The 22,944-nt window shown below is 44.0% G+C and overlaps 1 protein-coding gene across 1 annotated transcript; it reads right to left on the bottom strand.

The window, feature by feature from the left end:
• Window positions 1–396: 396 nt before the first annotated feature.
• On the bottom strand, window positions 397–22,859 carry RRP7A (ribosomal RNA processing 7 homolog A). Its single transcript, XM_063308469.1, has 7 exons — window positions 22,778–22,859; window positions 10,366–10,508; window positions 8,930–9,055; window positions 8,070–8,193; window positions 5,182–5,279; window positions 4,337–4,535; window positions 397–1,708 (listed from the first exon to the last, which is right to left on the bottom strand). Exons 1-7 carry the CDS (start codon window positions 22,836–22,838, stop codon window positions 1,623–1,625), a joined length of 837 nt encoding a protein of 278 aa, XP_063164539.1. The 5' UTR covers window positions 22,839–22,859; the 3' UTR covers window positions 397–1,622.
• Between the last annotated feature and the right edge of the window lie 85 nt (window positions 22,860–22,944).

Raw genomic sequence — 22,944 nt, forward strand, 5'->3', positions numbered from 1 at the left:
TTTGAGATTCGGGTGGCACGGTTTTTGTATGCACAAAGGTGGAAGCACTTACAAATTCCTACAGTGGAAGAATGGTTGGTGAAATTAATGGAATTGGCAGAGATGGCGAAACTGACAGTATTGAGTAGAGAAAATAATTTGACTGGATTTGTTTCTACTGGAAACTGCTTTTGGACTTTTTGCTTGTATCTGAAAAAAAATGAAGTTTTGATTTTTGGTTTTGATGATTAGGTTATTATCATTTATAGGAATAATGTTGATTATGGTTAGAATTAGAGTAAGAGGTTAATGTATTATGTATTTGTATCTGCTGGAGAAGGTCAGAAGTCATTCCTTCTGTATTCCTAATTATTTCTGCATAAAAATTATATATAAATTTACATATACTGTTTGATTTTATATGTTTTTATTTTGTAAGTACAAAACTTTTTGTAAAGTTTTTCTTGGCTTTGCTCTTGAATTTTTATTTGTAAAGCAAAGGTATAAACATAAACAATTTTTTTTTATCCTTATGAACCTCTTTCAGATTTGCCCCTTTTTCAGGTTTGTCCTTTATTTTTTCCAAGAAAATATGGTCACAGTACCAATATAGCCACCTTTATTTATTCTGCTGTTGCATAATATGCCCCATTCTACCCAGAAGGTAGCAATAAACCCTGGAAAAGAGATATGTTACTGAAGATATAACACTGGGAACTTTAATGTGCAGAAATGGAAGTATTAACAGCATAATAAAACAGATGTTTGACCAAATTTAAGCAAGAATGGCTTCCATATTACATTTTATGCAGCAAGGTAAATTTAAGCATTTAATATGTGGTTTTCAAGGGAGAAAAGAATTGACTAAAGAACTAAAAATAGAAGAAAAAATAAAAAAATGTTTATAAATATTGTGTATCAGTCAGAGTACAACAAAGGGGAAGTTAGAAACTAAATATTTACCTACAATATTTTTAGTAGTAGTTCTTTCTCCTTTTTTATTGGTATCTTTAAATAACAAAATAGTGGAGACTTTGGCATTCACTTCAGAGATTCAGTAATATTTTCAAAATCCTTTTCCTTATTGTTACAAATAACTTAATGCATTTTGGTTTTTAATTTCTCTTCGATGTTATACTGAACACCAACTGTACAACTTTTGCAATTTCTTTGTCCACCTACTGGTATAATACCTTTGCATTTTTTTCTTTTTTTTTACTTTTCTCTTTTAAAAATAAATAAATAAAATAATTTAAAAAACCCTTGACTTTCATGGCTTAGAATAATTACAGTTTTGGGGGGAGTTTTTTGAACAGCTGCCCTTCATTTCTCTTGTTAAGTGAGGCTAAAGAAATACACTACAGAATGGTTCATTATAAAAACTGTTTGGGAAGTCCTCAGTTCATGGGGATAGGAAGTCCAGGGATGAAATCAAGATGCAGCTTGTCAATGGAAAATTCTCTGACACTGAATTATCAGCTTCACATAGACCTAAACAAAATGACTGCAACTGTTACCTCTTGCTTTAGCAGCTGAAGCAAGAGTCCAGTCAAGAGATCAGGGCTGGTTTCCTAATGAAAAACTCTCTATGAATTTCTTACTTTGGCTACAGCCCTCCTGGGAACAGCTGCAACTTCTCCAAGTTAGTAGGGGCGGAACTTCCGCTGTGCCCTCATGAGAGCAATTTTCTGCTTATCCTCTTCAAATTTCTTCCTTAGCTGGGCTATGTCTGAAAGATACACAAAAGATATTAGAAAGGAGAGGTGAGAATCCAGCTCTTAAACCATCCTCTTAAGTTTTCAATCCTATTATCCACTAGCAGGTAACTACTCTGGGTGATTCAAATTATTACTGGAGAATAGGGATGACGAAGAAAACTGCTTTCACAACCACCAACCTACTTGCTGTTACGCCACCAGACAACATAGTGGCAGTAAGCTAGAGAATGTGAAAACATTTTTGTGCACTTAGCAATCTTCCCATCCCATTTTGTCTTATTTAGTATTACCATTCTGAGTTGGGTGATGGTTGAGTTCCAGCTGACTTTCAAGTGATATTCTGGGAATAATCTGTCCCTCTGGCAGCAGCATTTTGATTGGGGGAAAAAAAGCAAGAAAAAAAGGATTGATCCAGACCACATTTGCTCTGGATTTATACCTCTTCTCTGGCAAGCCTAGCCACTCAATAGTATGTGGCCCCCAACAGGTAACTTCCCTGAAGTAATGTGGCCTTTCGCTGAATTGTAGAGTACTGCATACTGCACAGAAAATTTAAAACTTAACAATTTTAGCTTTAAGAAAAAATCTCCATGCCATATGTTGAATTCTAATTTTAGAGCCCAATATTTTTTCTACTACATTTTGTCTGCCAAGATTAACAATAAAGGCTGTAGGTGCTAGGATCAAATATTAATAATTATCTGTCAAAATCAACGAAGTGTCCATTGATGCTCTCCTGGGCCTCCCCAAAATTGTTTAATGCCTTGTTGTCTTCCATGCTCCTTATAGGACAGTAACCCTATCACCTTAGATTGCCCATGGTGCCTAATTTTTAAGAGGAACTTGCAAGAAATAAACTCTATCTTAACCCTATCCCTTTTTTGTTTAGTAACCAATTGCTTTTTGTATGTAACTTGAAACTGCCATTTGCAAATTACCTTGCTTTTTTTTAAAGTCTTTATCTCTGAGCTCAGAGAAAATGCCTGTTACTTCTGTTACTTAACTCTGACAGTTAAAGAGACTTGCTGTGATACATAGCTTGTGTCTGGAACCCAGGTTCATGTGCTTTTTTTTATTTTTGCATTTCAATTTTTAGTGGCTTCCCTTTGGTAAACCCCTGCTGCAACCAACTTTTCTTTTTCTTATATTTTTTTGAATTACTGCAGGGTTTTTAGTTGTTTTAGACAACGGCAATGGTGCTTTAAAAAAAAAAAAGCTTAATAAAGTAAATGACCAAAATTTCTCAAGATAACAAAGTCTTGTGAGATGATGCAGTTTTTGCTCATAAACTTGCAAAATTTTGGTCATTATTATTGCTAATAATGCTATTAAAGTTATTTGAACATTATTTTTAAGAGATATTGGGGTTCCACACTGTTGATCCATCATTTACTGAAAGACTTAAGAAGCAGAACAAAAGAAAACAAAGCCTCTGAATTTCAATTCTCCTTCTCTCACCTCACCAAGGTAGTATACTATATGTTTTCACTGCATCATCACTGCTCACCCACATAAAAACCAATTTCTGGAAATGCTCAGTAACAACTTCAGTTGCTCTCCAAATTGACCACAAAGAGGATATGTTACCTAAACAAAACAATCTGATGTTATTCAAATTATGCTTCTTTGTAATTAGGAAATATATCCTGGAGAGCCAGTGTGGTGTAGTTGTTAAGGCATCAGGCTAGAAACTGGGAGAGTGTGAGTTCTAGTTCTGCCTTAGGCACAAAGCCAGCTGGGTGACCTTGGGCCAGTCCCTCTCTCTCAGCCCCAGGAAAGAGGCAATGGTAAACCACTTCCAAAATCTTGCCAAGAAAAATGCAGGGACTTGTCCAGGCAGTCACTGACTCAAAGGCACAAATACAAAAAATCTCTCTCTCTCTCTTTCCTGGACAGACAAGAATTGGTCCTCCAGCAAAACATAGTTGAGATTGTTTCTAAAAACAACCCTAGCAAATCTGAGCTATTTTTTTTCTAATAATGTATATCCCAGCATAGGAAATGGGCATTTAGGCCACTGAGTCCAGCCCTCTCAGTGCAGAAATCCAAATTAAAGCATTCTTGATAGATAACTGCCTAGCTTCTACTAGAGCACATCCAGCTTAATTGGCTCACTGTTAAATTGCTCTTAACTGTTAGAAAGTTTTTTCCAACAATCAACTAGAATTCTTAAAGGGTAATGCGTGGAACTCTAGATATAGCTGCATCAATGTGCAAGAAAGTGGAATTATTACTTTCGTTGACTTGAAACTGTAATTCTGTTAATGAAGCCTGAAACTGCATTTGCCTTTCTTTTGCAGCATATCACAATGCTGACTCATACTCAACTGCAGTTAACTACAATGCTAAGATCTTCATCTTATTATCAGGCCAGATAGTCTGCATTCTAGACCTGTGCATCTGAAGAATTTTGCATTTATCTGTTGAAATTCATAATCTAATTTTCAGCTATTTTTCTAATTATCAATATAGTTTTGAATGTTATTTCTGTCTTATAGAATATTCCAGCCAAATATTTTAATTCTGTAAATTTGTTAAATATTCAACTCTTCATCCAAGAGATTAATAAAAAATGTTGCCTGAACCTTGTGGTGCTCAACAAAATGCCTGAAACAGTACATGAAAGGTAAATCACTCACGTTCTCTCTTGGTTTCACGATGTTGCCACGCGTAAAAATTGAGCAGCTCCTTGCGTGCTCTCTTGCGTTTCTCTCTCTCTAGGGCCCGCAGATTGGCTGCTTCTGTCCATGGAAGACCAGGCCTTCGGCCTTTCCTTGTCACTTTCACCCACCCTTCCTTATCAGGAACACCTTCTTCCTTTTCAGCTTTGGCTTCTTCCTATTCCAGGAATGTGGATACATGAGAGAAAAAATATCTCAAGGCTGTATGCAAATGGTTTGATGACATACTTGATTTCAAGCAGTGTTTACAATCCAGAAGGCCATTCTTAACTAGAAGAAATCCCAGCCTTGTACAAAGTGGGCTTTCTTATAAAAGCAGAATTTTGTTCTCAGGAAATATGGATAATGTAATCATCCAAATAACTGCTTTCTAGATATGTGATACACATTAGAGAGAAAATGACCCTGGCCAAGTTCATTACGGTGGACATAATGTGGTACAACAACCATAGGTAATATATTGAAAAAATCCTATAATCCTTGGATTGAAAATATTTATATTATCATTTTACATCCCACTTTGCTTTTCTTACATGCATGTTTCTCTTCTACCCTCATATTCTCAAAAAAAAACTTTGTGAGGTAATGTGAGCAGGCAAATAATGGCTAGTCCAAGGTCACTCCGTGAGCTTTCTGGGTGAGAGGAACTAAACTCAAGTTTCCCAGGGCCCACCTGAACATTTTAATCACTGCACCATGCCTGCTATTATTAATCCTAACCCATTCCAGAGGAGCTGGATCAAGGAAAGACCTTGAAGAAAGGCAGTACTTCCCATGCACAATTACGTCTCTAGTTGCTGTACCTTTGCAACCTTTTGATCATAGGTTTGCATGAAAGAATCCACTTCTGTCTTCAGCTCAGCAGGATCCACAATTGATGCTGCATATCTGGCAATCCATTCTGAAAGAGTAGGAACAAAATAATCAGTGACTTTGTGGTGCAATTCTCAAGATAAGAAAAGGGAAAAAAATCCTTTGAGAATCTGGAAGTTCCTCTTCACATATTCACATAATCTTCACAAACCAGATTCAATTTTGTAGTACAAACTGTAATATATGTAAGTACAGAGGTTTATATATATATTTATAGTATTTTATTACCTCAAACAAACCAATAATATAGATGCACCCCCCCCCCCAATATGACAGCCAGTGGGGGTGTAGTGCTGTGATGCTAGACTGCCATTAGGGAGACCCAGATTCTGTTCCTCCCTCAGCCACCATAGCTCACTGGGGAGCTTGGGGTCAATCCAATTCTCAGCACAGCCTAACTTACAGGACTGTTGTTGTGGGGAAAAACAAGAGGAGGGAGCATTATGCATGCTGCCTTGAGCTCTTGTACAAGAGGAAGGATAGACATCTAACAAATACAGTTGTAATCAAAATTATTCAACCCCCATTGCAAATCAGGTTGATTGTCAAAATGTACAGACTTTCAGCTGAACAAATCAAACAAAAGTAATTGAAATAGCTCAAGACAATGAATGCTTCAAGCCGTATCCCCAAAGTCAACTGAAAATGCAACTTATAATGACTGCCTGACTTGGGCAATGGCCAAATGCGTGTGGGGTAAGCCCAGGGGGCTGCTGCAGAACGTGGCCAACCCCTTGCAACCATGGAAGCAGATATCCATGGATTTCATAGTAGAGCTACCTGAGAGCAGCAAAAAGACAGTGATTTGGGTAGTAATTCTCAAAGCAGGTTCACTTCATTCCCTGCGTGGGCATTCCGACAGCCAGGCAGCTAGCCAAGATGTTTGTACAACACATCTACCGGCTCCACAGAATCCCCGAAAGGGTGATCTCGGATCGCAGAATTCAGTTCACCTCCAAATTCTGGAGGACTTTTCTAAAAATGATTGGGGTGGAGCAGGGGCTTAGTTCCAGTCAACATCCTGCCACAAATGGGGGCTGTGAACGGGGGAACCAAAACCTAGAACAATACCTTACTTGTTTTGTCAATTATCAGTGGAATGACTGGGTAGACCTCCTCCCTTTTGCAGAAGTAGCCTACAAGTCCGTGCATCAGAGCACAGGATTCACCTCATTTAGAGTGGTAAATAGACAGGATTTTGCAGCATTCCCAGAATTACCAACAAGTGGACCCCAAACACTAACATTAGATGAATGGGATGGTCCCCGGGGAGGCCATGACAGTTGGTCTTAGTAATAATGTTGATATTTTAAGATATTGTGTTCTGATTCATTCATTTTTCTTGACTGGTAAATATTTATTTACTTAACGAAATGTGCAGGGCACCCCAATCTGTTGATTCTGGACAGCTTACAAATGTAACAGTAAAATACTGTAAAATGCAGAAATCATCAAAAGCCAGAAAAAAATAATCATTAAAAAAACTGAAACATCATACAAGGGTGCATCACCCACATTAGCCCAGGGCGTGGGGATAGAGCCAGGTCTTAATTCTTGTTTAAACAGGACCATGTTGAGGGCCATACAAACCTTGGGGAAAATGGTGTTCCAGAAGGCAGGAACTATGACAGAGCATGCTCACCAACTGGGTCCCACCAGATGGCATTGTTTAAGTGATGGGACTCAGAGCATGCTGACTCTGTCAAGGGGAGATAAATGGTCCTTCAGATGACCAGGCCCTATGCCATGAAGGGCTTTACAGAGGATAACCAGCACCTTGAATTGCACCTGGAAACCTGCTTGTAGCTAGTGCAGTTTGCAGAGCAGAGGTGTCACATTGGCATAAAGAGGCATGCCCGTCACTGCCTGTGCTACATTCTGGACCAGAATCAAAACCTCCAGTTTTGGTACAAATAAAACAAGCCATAGGTAATCTAAAATTTCTTTGAATATTGGGGTTAGGACAAATGTGATTAAGAAGAACTTAAATCTGATTTACACTTTATGGGGCCTTATTTTCATTAATATTATTTTGAGCAAATGTACATGCTATTCAATAACTTCCTTTGTCAAGGCTATCCTTCAAGATGTTTGTTGGATTTAATTTTACCTTATTTATTTATTTATTTGATCGATTGATTTAGGCACTGCCTGTCTCCAGACTGATTCTGGGCAACTTACAATACAAGCAGTATAAAAATAAACTTCTACTAATAAACACGTGGCAAATCTGGTCAACACATGAACATCATACACGGACAGGGACTCCAACCACCTAAGCCCGGAGCCTGGGAGAAGAGCCAGGTCTTCAAGGCCCTCCAGAATGCCATCAGGATGGGAGTCACTCAGATTTCAGTAGGACCCTCATTCCAGAGGGCAGGCACCATGACAGAGAAGGGAGGGGACTCAGAGCATGGTGACTCTCTTAATGGGAGATAGGAAGTCTCTCCAATGACCAGGCCCTATGCCATGAAGACATTTATAGGTGATAACCAGCATCTTGAATCACATCCAGAATCGTTGAGAAACAAACAGCCTTTTAGCTAGCAGCAGGATTTTTTAATATTTTTCATTGCTCAGAACTCAAATCCTTTCCTTATTTTCATTCCCTTCTTGATTTCCATTCTAGATGTTTATCATGAGTCAGATCAGGCAGAGAAATCACAAATCTGAAATCAAACGTGTGAAGAGAGAACTGAACCTTGGATTTCCAGTTCTGTCCAATATTTCTGAGGGACTATTGGGTGCTGCCCCAAATGCAAACTTCTGTATGCCAGACTTGGAAAAGGAAAATGCATAGCATTTGTGCTTAACTTACTGTGAATGCCAGTTTGCACAGGATGGCTGTCTGAAGATATTATCAGGGGCCCTTGCAGTGATGAGAATTTGGCGGCCTGTACTCCAGCAGGACTCTTGAATACCACATAAGCTACTTGGAATCCCTGTGAAGCAAGAAGCACATTGTTTCAAGTTTCACTTACAAATGTGCCAAAAACTAGAGTGCTATGGCAGCCATAGAGATAGCTGCTCCAGCCTCATCCTGGCTGTTCATTTGTCATTATGATGTTTCCTATCTGAAACCCCATCCAAAATACATGTATCTCTAAAATCCCAAAGTCATCCCCTGGAATCAGTAATGTCTATCTTGCCTGGGATTAGTTTCAGGTTGTTCTCCCACATATAGGTCTGGAAACACTTATGAACCCTGGTCTAACCCAGAACCCACAGAAAAGCTTAGCTAAATATGATATGCTAGATACTGTGACCTAAAATAGGTCAGGTCCAAAAATGGCTTCTTAAGCAAGGGCCTCACCTCTGCCTCCTTTATAGAATCAAGAAATCAGCCTGCAAGAATTATCTAGGATAATCAGTAGAAGCCTTTATAAGCCAAGCCAAACTGAGGCAAGCTAAAAAGAGGCCCAACCCCTTTCAGCTAAAAGCTACCACAACAGTGCACAGTAAGTCTGTTAGTCTAAAAGATCTTGACATACAAACAATTACCCAGTTGATTATTTCACTGAGGAATCAGGAACAGTAAACCAGGGGAGAAGGCAACACCTGACCATCATAATGAAACATTTGCTTCAGTCTTTTTCAAAAATGTTCATTTGTGCCTGTTAAAAAGGTAAAGCCTTAGCTTCCTTTATCCTGCTATTATCCTCCATGTTCTCAATTTACCAAGAGTGTCTTGATATCAAAGAATTTGGTCCTGGGTGTTTCTGTCCTGTCTCTTGGCTTTGGCTTTTCACACATCTCCACAGACTGTACGGGGCAAAAGCTGGAGAACAGCCTTGATATACATTCCTAAAAGGAAGGCAAAAAAGGTTCAGCACAATTCATGGCATGGTTAGAGGACAGACATTTCTGAAGGGTGAAATGGTTTCTTCTATCTTGCCTAACATCCTCAGCTAACTGTAGCAGGCAGATTACTGCTCACATCTTCCTCCTCTTCCATCTGGGTGCACAACTTGAGGTCCTAGTATTATATGTGGCCTTTGAAAACGTTTGATGTTGCTGTTCCAGGGAAGCAATAGCGGACTGAAGAAGACTGTGAACCATCCGCAGTGGAACAAGGAGCCAGCGAATGGATCAGCTCCTTACAATTCCTCCTAGAGCAAGAAGAGGACCAGGATTGCCCACAAGCAATCCATACAGTGGCTCCCCTCAAGGAGATCGTAAAACAGCGGTCTCCGGTAGATTTTAGAGCTCTGGTAGCTGAAGGAAAGTTACCTCTGCCCATGCCGTGGTTCGGAGCCTTTTGAGGACATTGGGTTTGCATACTTCCTTTCTTAATCGCTTTTGGAAATGCTTCTTAATGGCTTTTTGGGTATTAAGAACCTTCAGAAAGGCAAGTTTCATTACAGTGGGCGAGTTTCCTTTTATCCTTGAAAGAAGTTTCATGCAAGTTTAAGAACTTAAAAAAAATCTTATTTTTGAATAGACACTGTTTGTTTCACCGTATGTTTTTGGACTCCAGCAACCAACATGCCATTCAAAGACTCTGCATGGCCCCCTGAAAGTTGTGTATCCCTTTCTTAAGAGATCTTGGAATGCTGCATCTATCTTTTGGCAATAAGCCTGATTCTGAGACAGAATTAACTTTGTCCTTCATGTGGACTGGGGATAACAGAGAGAAAGAGGCTTATTTATTCCTTTAACCAATACACCACACTACTTCTTTATCTGCACAAACTTTAACATCTAAACTTTCTATGGAAACAAAGTTATCTTGATGCTCTATTTGGTCATTCAGTCCAACTACTGCTGCAAATATCTACAATCAGCTGTCCCATACCTGATGCTCTCAAAGCTGATGCCTGAAAGCTATGGAAGCTGAAAGCCAACAAATCTTGTGACCACCAAATTACAGGGACCATGTTAGGCAGATGTTCAGACAGACAAAAATATGTTCACTTAACAGAATGACAAAGACAACTAATTTTTTTCAGCAGATTTGCATTCCAATCAAAAGTGTTATTCATAATCAAAGTCCAATGTATATTATATTCTCAAAGTTACCTTGTTACCAACATTTGTAATATCTGTGTTCTGAATGTCCAAGTCCCCATAGCTTACAGTATATAATCCTCCTCTCCTTCTTCAAATAAACTCACCTCTGTACAATATGGAGGGATATTTAGGACAAAAAGAGTTCGGTTTTGAGGCCTCTTAGGATCTCTGCCCTCTCTGACTTTGTGTTCTTTCACATAGAGGTAATGAGGTGATTGGTGCTTGTCAGAAAACTTGACTGGAATAGCTAAAAAAGAACAGAAGCATTTTCTAATCAAGAAACTTCAGCAAAAAACCTAATATTGGTGAACATTTTATAGATCAAAAACAATCAATGCATATGCTGTCACATGAGTGAACCAATTATTTCAATAAATAGAATACTTTGCCCCTAAAAAAAAAAACTGGGCCACAGGTTCTCTGCAACATGTAGCAGCTCTGGAAGACAGTCTAAAGCAGCTTTTCCCAACCTGATGCCCTTCAGATTGTTGAATTAGAACCCTTCTCATCTCTAGGAGGAAAGCAGCATCCCACAAGTTTGCTTGAACTAACAGTTGTACATTGATGAATGACTAAATGCTTGAGGCCAAGCTAGTAGGTTTGTGAAGAAGGAAATGTTTTATTACTACAGTATGTCAGCATGTGACTGGACAAAGTAAGATACTGTAGGTGCAGGCTTACTTCTTACAACTTTATTTTCTTTTGTGCAATATTTATTTTTGCATTTTACAGTTTTCCCCCTAAATTCTTTTAAGAGGTTTGTAATCTGCTTAAAGCATTGGACTGATTAAACAAAGCAAACATGAGATCAGACAAAGAGACAGAGTCTGTTCCTTAACTAATAATATCATTTTCATGAGAATATTCTCTTTAAGTTGACTGATTCTTGATCAGACTGGGAGCGAAACTTCCTGAAGCAAGAGAAGCCTAGGTAGACTTTTGTCTCCACATAGAGAACATTAAATTGAGAAATAAAAATGAATATAAGTATACATGTAAGATCTGTCCCCACTCTTAACAGATCTACTGCATCTGTCCACCTTAATTCTCATGGACTCTAGACAATTATAAACTCTTTTTGCTGAACTTTTAACAACAGACAAAGTAGTGGCTTGGGAGTGGGGGGCAGGACTTGCATAAGCCTCTAATATCCCCTCTCCACTTTATTTCTACTACTGTACAGATAAATACTTAAACAGAACCACTGTGAATTCATAAAATAAATGTTTATTTCAGGAAACCTTTTTTTGTTGAGTAAGTCTCTTGCTTCAGGAATTTGACAAATGTGTAATGAACAAAAAACATGGCTCCCCATCGTACTGAATTTGCAGTTTACTGACATGGAAAAACCTTTTTTGAGAGTTCCAGGTTCAGACTGGCCAATCATGGCAATTAACCCCATAGAAGGAAGGAAAAGGTCCTTGATTGAATCCTGAAATTGTCTATGTGCATAATCTTTGTTTTGACAATTGGGATAGGGGGATGGTTATATGGATGAGTTTCCAATTTTACTGAGTTTTGTTTAATAAACTCATTGGGGCAATCAATGCCAAGGTCTGGCCAATGGTAAATTTCTTGCCTGCCAACCAGCATCTTAAACAAAAACATATTCTTCAGAACAGGTTACATGGCAATATTCTGTAGTTCAAGCCTGGATTCTGACTTGGTGAAGCAACTTGCCTTCCTTGCTGGACTTTCCCCAACCAACCTCTGAGGGGGACTGAGGACTAGTTTTACTTTGTTTGTGGAGATTTCAGAATGCATTTAAAATGCAAAAAGGCCCTATACTGGTTTGCCTGATAAGCTCAGGTATATTAATATTCTATGTTCTTGGTTCCTACTGATGTGAAGATTCAGGATGCCCATGCAGTGAGTGCTCTTCCTCTTCAAAGGCATTCTGAATGCTCCACAATCAACAGGACAAAAGAGCATGCACAGAGTGTACACGTGCATCTAAACTCAGTAAGTCTGTGGGAGCTTTAAATAAACATGTTTCCATATTTAAGAAGTAACACCAATACAACTGAAGTGCATTATTTTCATAATGGAGGAAGGACAGTTCACTGCAGAGTACTATCCTGCAGGGTAGCTAACTCTGAACGCTGCATAGTTTAACTGGATAAATGTGACAGGTAGGTTTACAATCCTATAAACACCGTTCACTTGTTACATCCCTATTGCAAATGGTGACAATCACTCCTGACAGTCCTGTAATCAGTTCATTTCTTAAGAAATATTGTGAGAATGTTGATACGTGGGAAAGCTGCTGGTTAGATGGTATAATTGCAGAATTATTAAAATATGGATGACAATTGCTTATGGAAAAGCTGTGCAACTTGTTTACTATGTGTGCGAAAATTGCATCTGCACATAACAATTGAAATAATACTGTTATTGTTTCCTTATACAAAGAAAAAGTAGCATGAGTTAATGCAAAAACTACAAAGGGATTCGTATCTGAGTTCTCATCCTCCTTAAGCATGGAAGCCAGCTGAGTGACATTGGGTCAGTCATTCACTGTCAGTCCTAGGAAGAAGGCAATGGCAAACCACTTGAGATGTTGCCAAGAAAACTGAAGGGACTTGTCTATATAGTCACCAGGAGTCAAGACGGACTTGAAGGCACAGTACATATACTGCAAGTTTATGCTGGGCAGATTTTTGCTCTTCATTGAGAAATGCATGAATGAGAAAGAAAACGTATTTCACGTTTGTCGATGTAGAAAAAGTAAACTGAATAGAATTATGGAAAGTTTTGCAGTTGGTTGCTGAATGTGCTAAGAGAACATACAGAGGAAGTACAGTTGAACTTGTCCAATGTAGCTGCCAGAAGTCCAGACTAACTCAAAGGCACATACATAAGGAAACATGTATGAGAATACATGGAATGCTTAGTGAATGGTTCAGCACTGAGCAAGGAATAAGACAAAGATTTTTTATGCCCATTGGTTGTTTAATGTATTTATGGATTAATGTATGAGGAATGATTATGAGGACATTATTGGGAGACATGAATGTGTGTATTTCTATATACAGGGGATATCATATTGTTGGTTGAGAACCTGAATAATTTGCAGTGGATGTGATGTGATGTGATGTGTTTTAATCCATCCAATCGTCTCCAATTGTCAGGCTCTGCCTGCTACCCGGTAAAAACACAGACGCTAGTGTAGGCTTAGGTTCTGGTTTTATTTGAATATAGGATGCATGCCCTTAGAAAAGCTGAGAGTGAGTGGAGCGCGCCGGAACGGGATTTAAATAGCCTGCGCCGGTCAGTGTTCCACCCCTTCTTACGCCGGGTGCGCCCTGAGCCCCGTTGGTTCCGTTGCCGGTAGGTGAGGGGTCGTGGAGCCCCTCCTGTGCCTCGGGCGTTTCCTTGACTGTTTTCCAGGCCGGTGATGGTTCATTGCCGGGCGATCAGGTTCGTAATCTTTTTGACAGCTTGGGCGCGCCTCGTGGTCTGGTCTTGTCAATTACCTTCTTTGCAACATTGTATCTCTCTCTTCCACACCTCCGCTAGAGTCGATACTTTGTTGCCAGCACCTGTTGCTCTCTTTTGTTAGCTAGTTGCCTTTTCCCTTAATCCGCCCGGTACCCATTTCCCTGTATTGTTATGTGAGCCGTTGCGATGTCACAAGCATCGCAACGGTGATCATGACATACTGCCCCCCTTTGGGAAGGTTAAGCCGCGGGTTTGGAGGGGTAGGCGGTGTGGAAGGTGCGGATCAGGTCAGGAGCCTGGATGTCACGGGCAGCGACCCACTCAGGGTGTGGAAAGTGTTTCCACTTTACGAGGTATTGGAGGGAGCCCCGCCGCTTGCGGGAGTCAAGCACCTCCTTTACTTCGAAGTGTTGCTGCCCGTCTATCATCACTGGTGGGAGGGGGGCGTGCGTGGGTGCCACCGGGAAGGATCACTTGCCGGCTTGAGTAAGCTGCAGTGAAATACCGGGTGCAGTCTCTTTAGATTATGGGGCAGGTCCAAGCGCACCATGACTGGGTTCACTATTTGTGTCACCTGGAATGGTCCAATAAACTTGGGGGCCAGCTTCTTTGACGGTTGCGGCGATTTTATGAATCTGGTGGATAGATAGACCATGTCCCCCACCTGAAATGTTGGTTGCTGGCGCCAGTGTTTGTCCGCTTGTGATTTGTCCGCTGTTTGTGCCTCTTTAAGCGCGTCCTTGATGACCGGCCAGGAATCTGCGATTTTCTCACCACAATCACAGGGGGCCACTGTTGGGGACGGAGGCTGAGGTAGTTCAGGGATGGGGATGAACTCCCGACCCGACACCACCCCAAAGGGGGGTTTTCCCGTGCTTTGGTGTATCGCGTTGTTGTATGCGACCTCTGCAAATGGGAGGAGGTCTACCCAGTCGTCTTGGTGATAGTTTATGTAGGAGCGGAGGAATTGCTCCAGTGTGGCATTAAGGATCTCTGTGGATCCGTCCATCTGGGGATGCCAGGAGGTTGACAGGGCTTGCTGGGTACCTATCAGTTTCAAAAAAGCCCGCCAAAACCTCGAGGTAAATTATGTGCCCCTATCGGTCACCAAGCGGGAGGGGCATCCGTGTAGGCGGTACACGTGGACTAGGAACAGTTTCGCCAGCTGTTGGGCTGACAGGATCGAGGCGCAGGGGATGAAATGAGCTTGTTTTGAAAAGTAGTCTTTTACCACCCAAATGACTGTTTTCTTTTGGCTGGGCAGTAAGTCGACTATGAAGTCCATTGAGATTTCATCCCAAGGGCGGGAGGGTTCAGCTATGGGTTGCAGCAGCCCCTGGGGTTTGCCAGCCGGCCGCTTGGCCATAGCGCACACTGGGCAGGACGCCACATACGTCTTGACGTCTTTCCTCAGCGAGGGCCACCAAAACTGTCTCCGAGTCAGGTATAGGGTTTTCAGGAACCCGAAGTGACCAGCCTGTTTGCTGTCATGCGATCTGTTGAGGATCGCCTGCCGTTGTGAGTCGGGTACATAAAGCCTTCCCTCCGCCCATGCGAGGTCCTGGTCCATGGTGACCTTGTTGGGGTTGACGAGGAGCCAGGGGTCAGATTTCAATGCCGTTATGAAATCTACCCGTAGCCCCCCTGGTATTAGAGGTTGCCTGCGTCTAGGGGCGGGTTGCGTCGTAGTTGTTTGTGAGGGGGGGGCAGGCTGTCCCTGAGCGTGACCCCGGTGACCGCTGCCATACCGAGCTGGGAATCGGAAAGCACCGTCCCTATAATGTCGGAGATAGGCTCCGCATCCTGGGGCAATCGGGAGAGTGCGTCTGCCAGGAAGTTCTTTTTGCCTGGTATGAACTTCAGCTGGAAGTTGAACCGGCTGAAGAACTGCACCCATCGTATTTGCTTGGGGCTGAGGCGCCGGGGCGTACGGAGCGCCTCGAGGTTGCGGTGGTCTGTCCAGACCTCAAACGGGCAAGTCGTCCCTTCCAAAAGGTGACGCCAAGCCTCCAGCGCTGCTTTAACTGCAAACGCTTCCTTTTCCCATACGTGCCAGCGTCTCTCTGTCTCCGAGAATTTCCTCGAGAGGTAGGCGCATGGCTTCAGGATTCCCGCGGAATCCTTTTGCAGCAGGATGGCGCCTATTGAGAAGTCAGAGGCGTCCACCTGCACCACAAAAGGTCGTTCGGGGTCCGGGTGAGCTAGGATTGGCTCCGCTGTGAACAGCGCTTTTAGCCTGTCAAATGCGGTTTGACAGGCAGGAGTCCAATTAAGTATGGCCCCCGGGTTTTTAACCTTGCGCGTCTCCCCGATGCCCTTGGTCTTGAGCAAATCGGTTAAGGGTAGGGCGATTTCCGCGAACCCCCTCGTGAAGGACCTATAGAAATTCACAAACCCGAGGAAGCTTTGAAGCTGGCGCCTGGTGCGTGGGCGTTCCCAGCTCAAAACTTCCTGGACCTTCACAGGATCCATTTCTACGCCTTTGTCAGAGATTCTGTACCCTAGGTAGTCCAAGCGCGATTTGTGGAATTCGCACTTGGACAGCTTAGCGTAGAGTTTGGCTTTCCGTAGCTTAGTGAGGACTTGCCTCACCAACCTCTCGTGTTCCCTCTGCGTCCTCGTGTAGATGAGGACATCATCCAGGTAAACCACTACGCCCTTGAATAGGTGTTCATGCAGTACCTCATTGATGAGTTGCATGAAGACCCCCGGGGCCCCCGCAAGACCGAATGGCAGTACCTTGTATTGGAAGGAGCCCAAGGGGCAGTTGAATGCCGTTTTCCACTCGTCCCCCTCCCTGATGCGGATTCTGTAATACGCCTCGCGGAGGTCGAGTTTGGAAAACACCCTTCCCTTTGACAGGTGTGCTAGCATGTCCTTTACGAGGGGTAGGGGGTATTTGTTGGATAGGGAAGCGGAATTTAATCCGCGGTAATCGGTGCATAGTCTCAGGGTGCCGTCCTTCTTTTCCCAAAATAGGACGGGTGCTCCAACTGGCAAGTTTGCTGGTTCTATGAAGCCCCTGGAGAGGTTTTTATCCAAGAATTCCCGCAGCGCTGCTAATCCTCTCTGGGTCATGGGGTAGATCTTGGGCTTGGGTAATGGGACGTCTGGGAGCAGTTCAATTGTGCAGTCCGTCTTGCGGTGGGGGGGTAATTGGACCGCCTCCTCTTCTCCAAAGACATCTGCAAAGTCTGCATATTGCTCCGGCAGTCCTTCGGGGGGGGGGGGGGTCGTGGGCATGGTTGACGACTTCTGCCCTCCCCACCGTCGGAGCAGATGGTTTGTCCGGTGTCAGTGCCTGGTAGACCCCGTCTTTGAACTTGATGGAGCGTGTCCTCCAGTCTATGTGTGGGTTGTTGCGTGCTAGCCAGGGGATCCCCAGCACTATTATGGGTTTCCCTATCTGGGTCACCACAAAGTTTATTGATTCCTTGTGGGTGCCCATTGTCAGGGTGACCATTCCGGTCCTCTGGGTGGCTGGTCTCCCCCCCGCTGTAGAACCATCTAGTTGATGGAACGCCAGCGGTTTAGGGAGGGGAAAACAAGGCAGTTTTAGTGCAGCGACAATGTCCGGGTGGATCAGATTTCTGGAGCACCCAGAATCCACCATAGCTTTGGCCGCAATGGCTCTAGGGCCGTAAGAGAGCTCAATTGTCCCTGCCAGGATGGAGCAATCGTCATTCACCCTGGGGTTGTTGCGCCCCTTCTTCACCACCTACCCAGCGGCGCTGCTTAGAGCAGGTGGGGAGCGTTTTCCGCCGGCTGTTCTTGGGCGTCAATCGCATCCCCTGCGAGGTAGGCGTCCGCGTCCTCGTCCGGGGTTGCTAACGCTCCTGAGCCGTCTGGGGGGGTTGGATGGCTTGTGCGGCGTCTTCAGTGTGGGTCTGGGCGGGCGATCTGTTGTTCTGTTTGTGAAACAGTCCGCCGCTCGGTGGCCCGTTTTCCCGCACCTGGTACACTGCCCGCAGGCAAGCCTCTGTTGTTGGTCTGCGTGCCAGATTGGGCCCGACTGTGGGACTGGTCCTCTTGTGCTGGGCGGGATTTTGTCATCTGCGGTTGCGAGCAGGAACGTGCGCTGAGCGTGCTCCGCTTTTCCAGCTAGGCAAATCCATCCGTGAAGGGAGGCTGGGTTGTCCCTGTAGAGTGCCCATTGAAGCACCTCCCGGTTGAGGCCACGCTTGAACATGTCGATCAGGGTGGCCTCAGACCATTCCATGATTTTGCCTGCGAGGACCTTGAATTCGAGGGCGTAGTCGGCCACCGGTTTTCTTCCCTGGCGTAGCACTTGAAGTGTGCACTTGGCCCTTTCTTTCGCCAGGGGGTCCTCAAAGTAATGCTTCAACTCGGCGAGGAAGTCATGGAAATCGGCCAAGGCTGGGGCTCCGGACTCGGACATCTGCACGTACCAGTCCGCAGCCCTGTCTTGGAGCTTGGTGGCCACCGCCGAGATTTTAGTGGCTTCTGTGTTGAAGCAATGGCCGTATTGGGCCATGTAGTCCCTCGCATTTGTTAGAAAGAAGGACAGTTTCGTAGGGTTCCCGTCAAATTGTACGGGGAAGTCTTTGGCGAACCTCCCAATTTGCAGGTCCCCTACCTGTGGGTGGTGAGGGATGGCTCCCACTGGCCTGGGGCCGCGAATCCCTGCGACAGAGTCTCGTGCTTGGCCCCTTCCGCTCGAGGTTGTTGGCGGGGTGGGTATGTTGCCCCAATCCCCTCTTACCCCCTGTGCCGCCTCAGTCTTGGAGCGCTCGCTGACGATTGTTGCTAGGGACTGGAGCATATGTTCCAGGTCTCGTACCTTGGCTTTCAGGGTTGTGTCCTCGTCTGCCGATGTCGGGGACAGGAGCAGGTGCTCCAGGTATCGTGCCCTGGCTTCCAGGGCCGTGACCCTGACTGGCGTGCCCTGGTCGTCCGATGTCGGTGCTGCCAGATGCTGTCCGGTACGTAGTCTTGCGCCTTCCTGCTCAGGTGTTTTGGGGTAGCAGAGCCTCCAGGTGGAGTAGGGTGTTCCCGTCCAGGGTCCTGCTCCGCCAGCCCAAGCAAGGAGTTGCTGGTCCCCGACTTTGTCTTCCGTCGGGGTTCTCCCATCTGGGTTGGAGCTCCAGATCTGGAACTAGGGTGCGGTGTGAGCAGGGAGGGTGTCCGTGTCCCCTTTCGGGTACGCTGCCTCCAGCCGCTGTTGGGTCGCCTCTGCCTCTTGTGGGCCGTCCTTCACGCCTCTGGTGCGAAGTGCTGGCTCCATCGCTGTCCCCAGTTCCGGTTTTCGCCAGTTGGTCTCTCCCGCGGAAAATTTTTCGTCCGGTGGAGCTTGGCGATTTTGGTTTGGTGACTCTCAGCTTTATGTCAGGCTCTGCCTGCTACCCAGTAAAAACACAGACACTAGTGTAGGCTTAGGTTCTGGTTTTGAGTATAGGATGCATGCCCTTAGAAAAGCTGAGAGTGGAGCGCGCCGGAACGGTATTTAAATAGCCTGCGCCGGTCATCGTTCCACCCCTTCTTACGCCGGGTGCGCCCGAGCCCCGTTGGTTCCGTTGCCGTTAGGTGAGGGGTCGTGGAGCCCCTCCTGTGCCTCGGGCGTTTCCTTGACTGTTTTCCCGGCCGGTGATGGTTCATTGCCGGGCGATCAGGTTCGTAATCTTTTTGACAGCTCGGGCGCGCCTTGTGGTCTGGTCTTGTCAATTACCTTCTTTGCAACATTGTATCTCTCTCTTCCGTGCCTCCGGCCAGAGTCGATACTTTGTTGCCAGCACCTGTTGCTCTCTTTTGTTAGCTAGTTGCCTTTTCCCTTAATCCGCCCGGTACCCATTTCCCTGTATTGTTATGTGAGCCGTTGCAATGTCACAAGCATCGCAATGGTGATCATGACACCAATTCTCGGAGACTGCCTGGACAAGTCCCTGCAGTTTTCTTGGCAAGGTTTTTCAGAAGTAGTTTGCTATTGCCTCCTCCCTAGGGTTGAGAGAAAGGGACTGGCCCAAAGTCACCCAGCTGGCTTTGTGCCTAAAGTGGGACTAGAACTCATGGCCTCCCAGTTTCTAGCCTGATGCCTTAACCACTACAACAAACTGGCTCTCATATATATGAGTCAACAAATACACATTGGAACATTGATCAAAGATCAGTGTGTTTTATAGGAAAAGGGAGTGAAAAATTGCAAGTTATAGGTAAATGGTGAAAAACTAAAGCTAGTAGATGAATTTGGGTACTTTGACAAAATGCTTACTAAAAGCAGGGAGATAGAGAAATGTTCAGACACACAAATACTGGAGAAAATTAATAGATAATATGTGGTCTTTTATTCTATCTATCCATCCATCCATCCAATCAAATTTATATGGCCGCCCATCTCACAAGGAGTGACTCTGGGTGACATACAGCAAAGAAGTATAAAACAATAAACATGTCAAACACAGTCATATTAAAAACGTTTAAAAAAAAAAAAAGCACACACAAGAGATTTGATCAGCAATAGAGCCACCTCAAGATCTCACCAGTCCCCTGAGATCTCCAGGCCTGATGACAAAGCCAGGCCTTCAGGGACTTCTGGAAAATAAGAAGGGATGGAGCTGACCTCACTTTGGGGGGGAAGAATGTTCTATAAGGTGGGCGCTACGGCAGATAAGGCCTGCCAAGTGTAGTTCCCTGAGAGACGGGACCTGCAGCGTGCCTCTATTGTGGGATCTGATGGGATGAGCAGATGTAATCAGGGAGAGGCAGTCCCTCAAATAACCTGGCCCCATGCCATGAAGGGCTTTAAAGGTCAAAACCAGCACCTTCAATTGGATCTGGAAGCAGACTGGCAACCAATGCAGTTTGCGGAGCAGAGGCGTAACCTGTCCTGTTTTAGAAGCACACATAACTGCTCATGCTGCTGCATTTTGCACCAGCTGAAGCTTCCGGATACTCTTCGAGAGCAGCCCCATATACAGTGCATTACAGTAATCCAATTGTTAGGTGACTAGGGCACGAGTAACTGTGAGCAGAGCCCCCCAATCCAGGAATGGGCGTAACTGGCACACAACATGAAGCTGTGCAAAGACCCTCCTAGCCACAACTGTCACCTGCTCTTCAAGCAGGAGTTGTGAGTCCAGGAGGACCTCCAGATGTGCACTGGGTCTGTCTGGGGCCGTACAACGCCATCCAGCAGCAAAGATGGCCCCAAAACCGAAAGCCGCTCAGTCTTGCCAGAGGTCCGCTGAAGCCTGTTGTTCCCCAGAACTTCCTGACACTGGGATAAGACGTCCATACTATCACTTAATTCGCCAGGGGCACAGTTGTATAATTGGGTATCATCAGCATACTGATGATACCTTACCCCATGGCGACAGATGATCTCACCAGAGGGGGCAGGATCTCTCCTCCCCAATCACCACTGACTGGAACCGACCCTGGAGAAAGGAGATGAAATAGCACAACACAGATCCAGAAGGATACCATGGTCAATAGTATTGAAAACAGCAGAGTGGTTAATTAGGGCAAGGATGGATGCACAACCCTCATCCTGCTCTTAACAGAGATCATCTAAAAAAGTGACCAATGCTGTTTCCATGCCAGGAATAAAATTTTTTGTCAGGAATGAATGTTTTTTGAAAGAAGTGAATATGGCTATGTATAAAAATATGTTTCTGCTCATTTTCTTACATGTAAGTCAGAGGTGGGTATGTCAGGAGAAATGTATAAGTAGACAGAATGCAATGAGAATAGGATACTAAAAATATTTATAGTAAAACAAGAAGAGACAAAGTAAAAAATGAATGGGTACTGAATGAATACCAATATTCATTCAGTATATTCAAGACCTGGTTTTGTCAGCAGGCTTGGAATGGGAGGGGGAATAATTATACCTGGGGATGGCTAGTGCCCTAAAGTGATTTTGAGGGGCCTATTACACTCAAGGACAGATTAAGATCTTTTAGCCATTTAGATTCTATTATATTTGTATTTTATTGTATTTTCTATTGCTATTTTATTGTATTTTGTACTTGGGATGGTTTTGCATTTTAATCCTGTTTTATTGTAAACCGCCCAGAGTCCCAATGTGAGGGAGAGATGGGCGGTGAATTAATTAATTAATTAATTAATTCAGTCAGTCAGTCAGTCAGTCAGAAAGAGTGAGTGAGTGAGTGAGTGAGTGAGTGAGTGACTTATATGAGAAAAGTATGTTGAAGTGGTTTGATCATATAGAGTAAATGAATGAAGACTGATTTGCAAAACAAATATATGAAGGAACAATGGATGGATCAAGGGGAAGGGAAAGAACAAGAAAGTTGCAGTTGGATGGAATTGACGAGATCTTCAAAACAAGACAGACAAGCACATAAAGAACAAAAGAGGATGTATGATAATGTTTCATGGAAGCAAGGAGGGTTTGCCAGGATAGAAAGGTGTAGACAGCAGAATCTGCAGGTTCTTGTTACTTTTGCACCACACCAGGCATTTGTGCAACAGTGCGGCGCCTGTGGAAAAGGAATGGGATTTGCATCACAATACTGCCCCACTGCTTTTGTTAGTCTGAAACCCTCTGCCCTCCTTGCAGATACTGGAGAGGAATAGTGATTGGTGGTGTAATCTAGATTTAGTTATAATTCCTTTTTTATCTAGTATGTTTCATTTCACTGGTTTACTATTTCTAACACCTTTTTTGCACTCTATGTTGCTTACGATGAAAGCAAATTCTGTTGTGGGCATGTATGTATATGTATGCATTTAATGAATACTCAGGTCAGGTCAGAAGTGGAATGAAAATTTATTTAGATTCCCTGTCCAAAATCTAAGCTACTTTGTGGCAAGACCAATTTATTTAATTACTCTCTCCATTATCCTCTTCCTGGGGAAAACCAGTTCCCAGCCACATACACAAGCGTAACACTCTATTGACTCGTATATATGCTTTTTGCACGTGTATATAAATTATATGTTTGTCACATTACTGAAACAAACAAAAAGATGTATATAAGCAGACTGTCGCAGCGAGGACGGAAGCCATTGAAACCGCCAGGCAACCGAGAAAGCAACTCGCAGGATTAACAGAGTTACTTCTTTCACCTTCTCCCTGCCCCATTTTCTACTCACCCGTATATCCCATGGGGGCAACGTCTCCATTTTCCACACACTTCGCTCTGGACGCTGCCATCTTAGTTCAGGGGAAATTGCGTCATCCTTCGCAACCGCTGAGTATCGCGAGGTTTCTTGGGACCGATTGCTTTCCAGGCAAATCAGAGGGTGTTTTGTCCCCGAGC

This window comes from Candoia aspera, chromosome 7 (genome assembly GCF_035149785.1).
Source record: "Candoia aspera isolate rCanAsp1 chromosome 7, rCanAsp1.hap2, whole genome shotgun sequence".
NCBI classification, from domain to species: domain Eukaryota; kingdom Metazoa; phylum Chordata; class Lepidosauria; order Squamata; family Boidae; genus Candoia; species Candoia aspera.

Excerpts from the sequence above, each read along its gene's own strand:
- RRP7A (XM_063308469.1), bottom strand. The coding sequence starts at position 22,838 with ATGGCAGCGTCCAGAGCGAAGTGTGTGGAAAATGGAGACGTTGCCCCC. Across the intron at positions 9,056-10,365 it reads TCCCTCCATATTGTACAGAG|GAATGTATATCAAGGCTGTT; the intron begins GTGAGTTTATTT and ends CCTTCCTTTTAG. Across the intron at positions 8,194-8,929 it reads TTGATATCAAGACACTCTTG|GGATTCCAAGTAGCTTATGT; the intron begins GTAAATTGAGAA and ends CTTGCTTCACAG.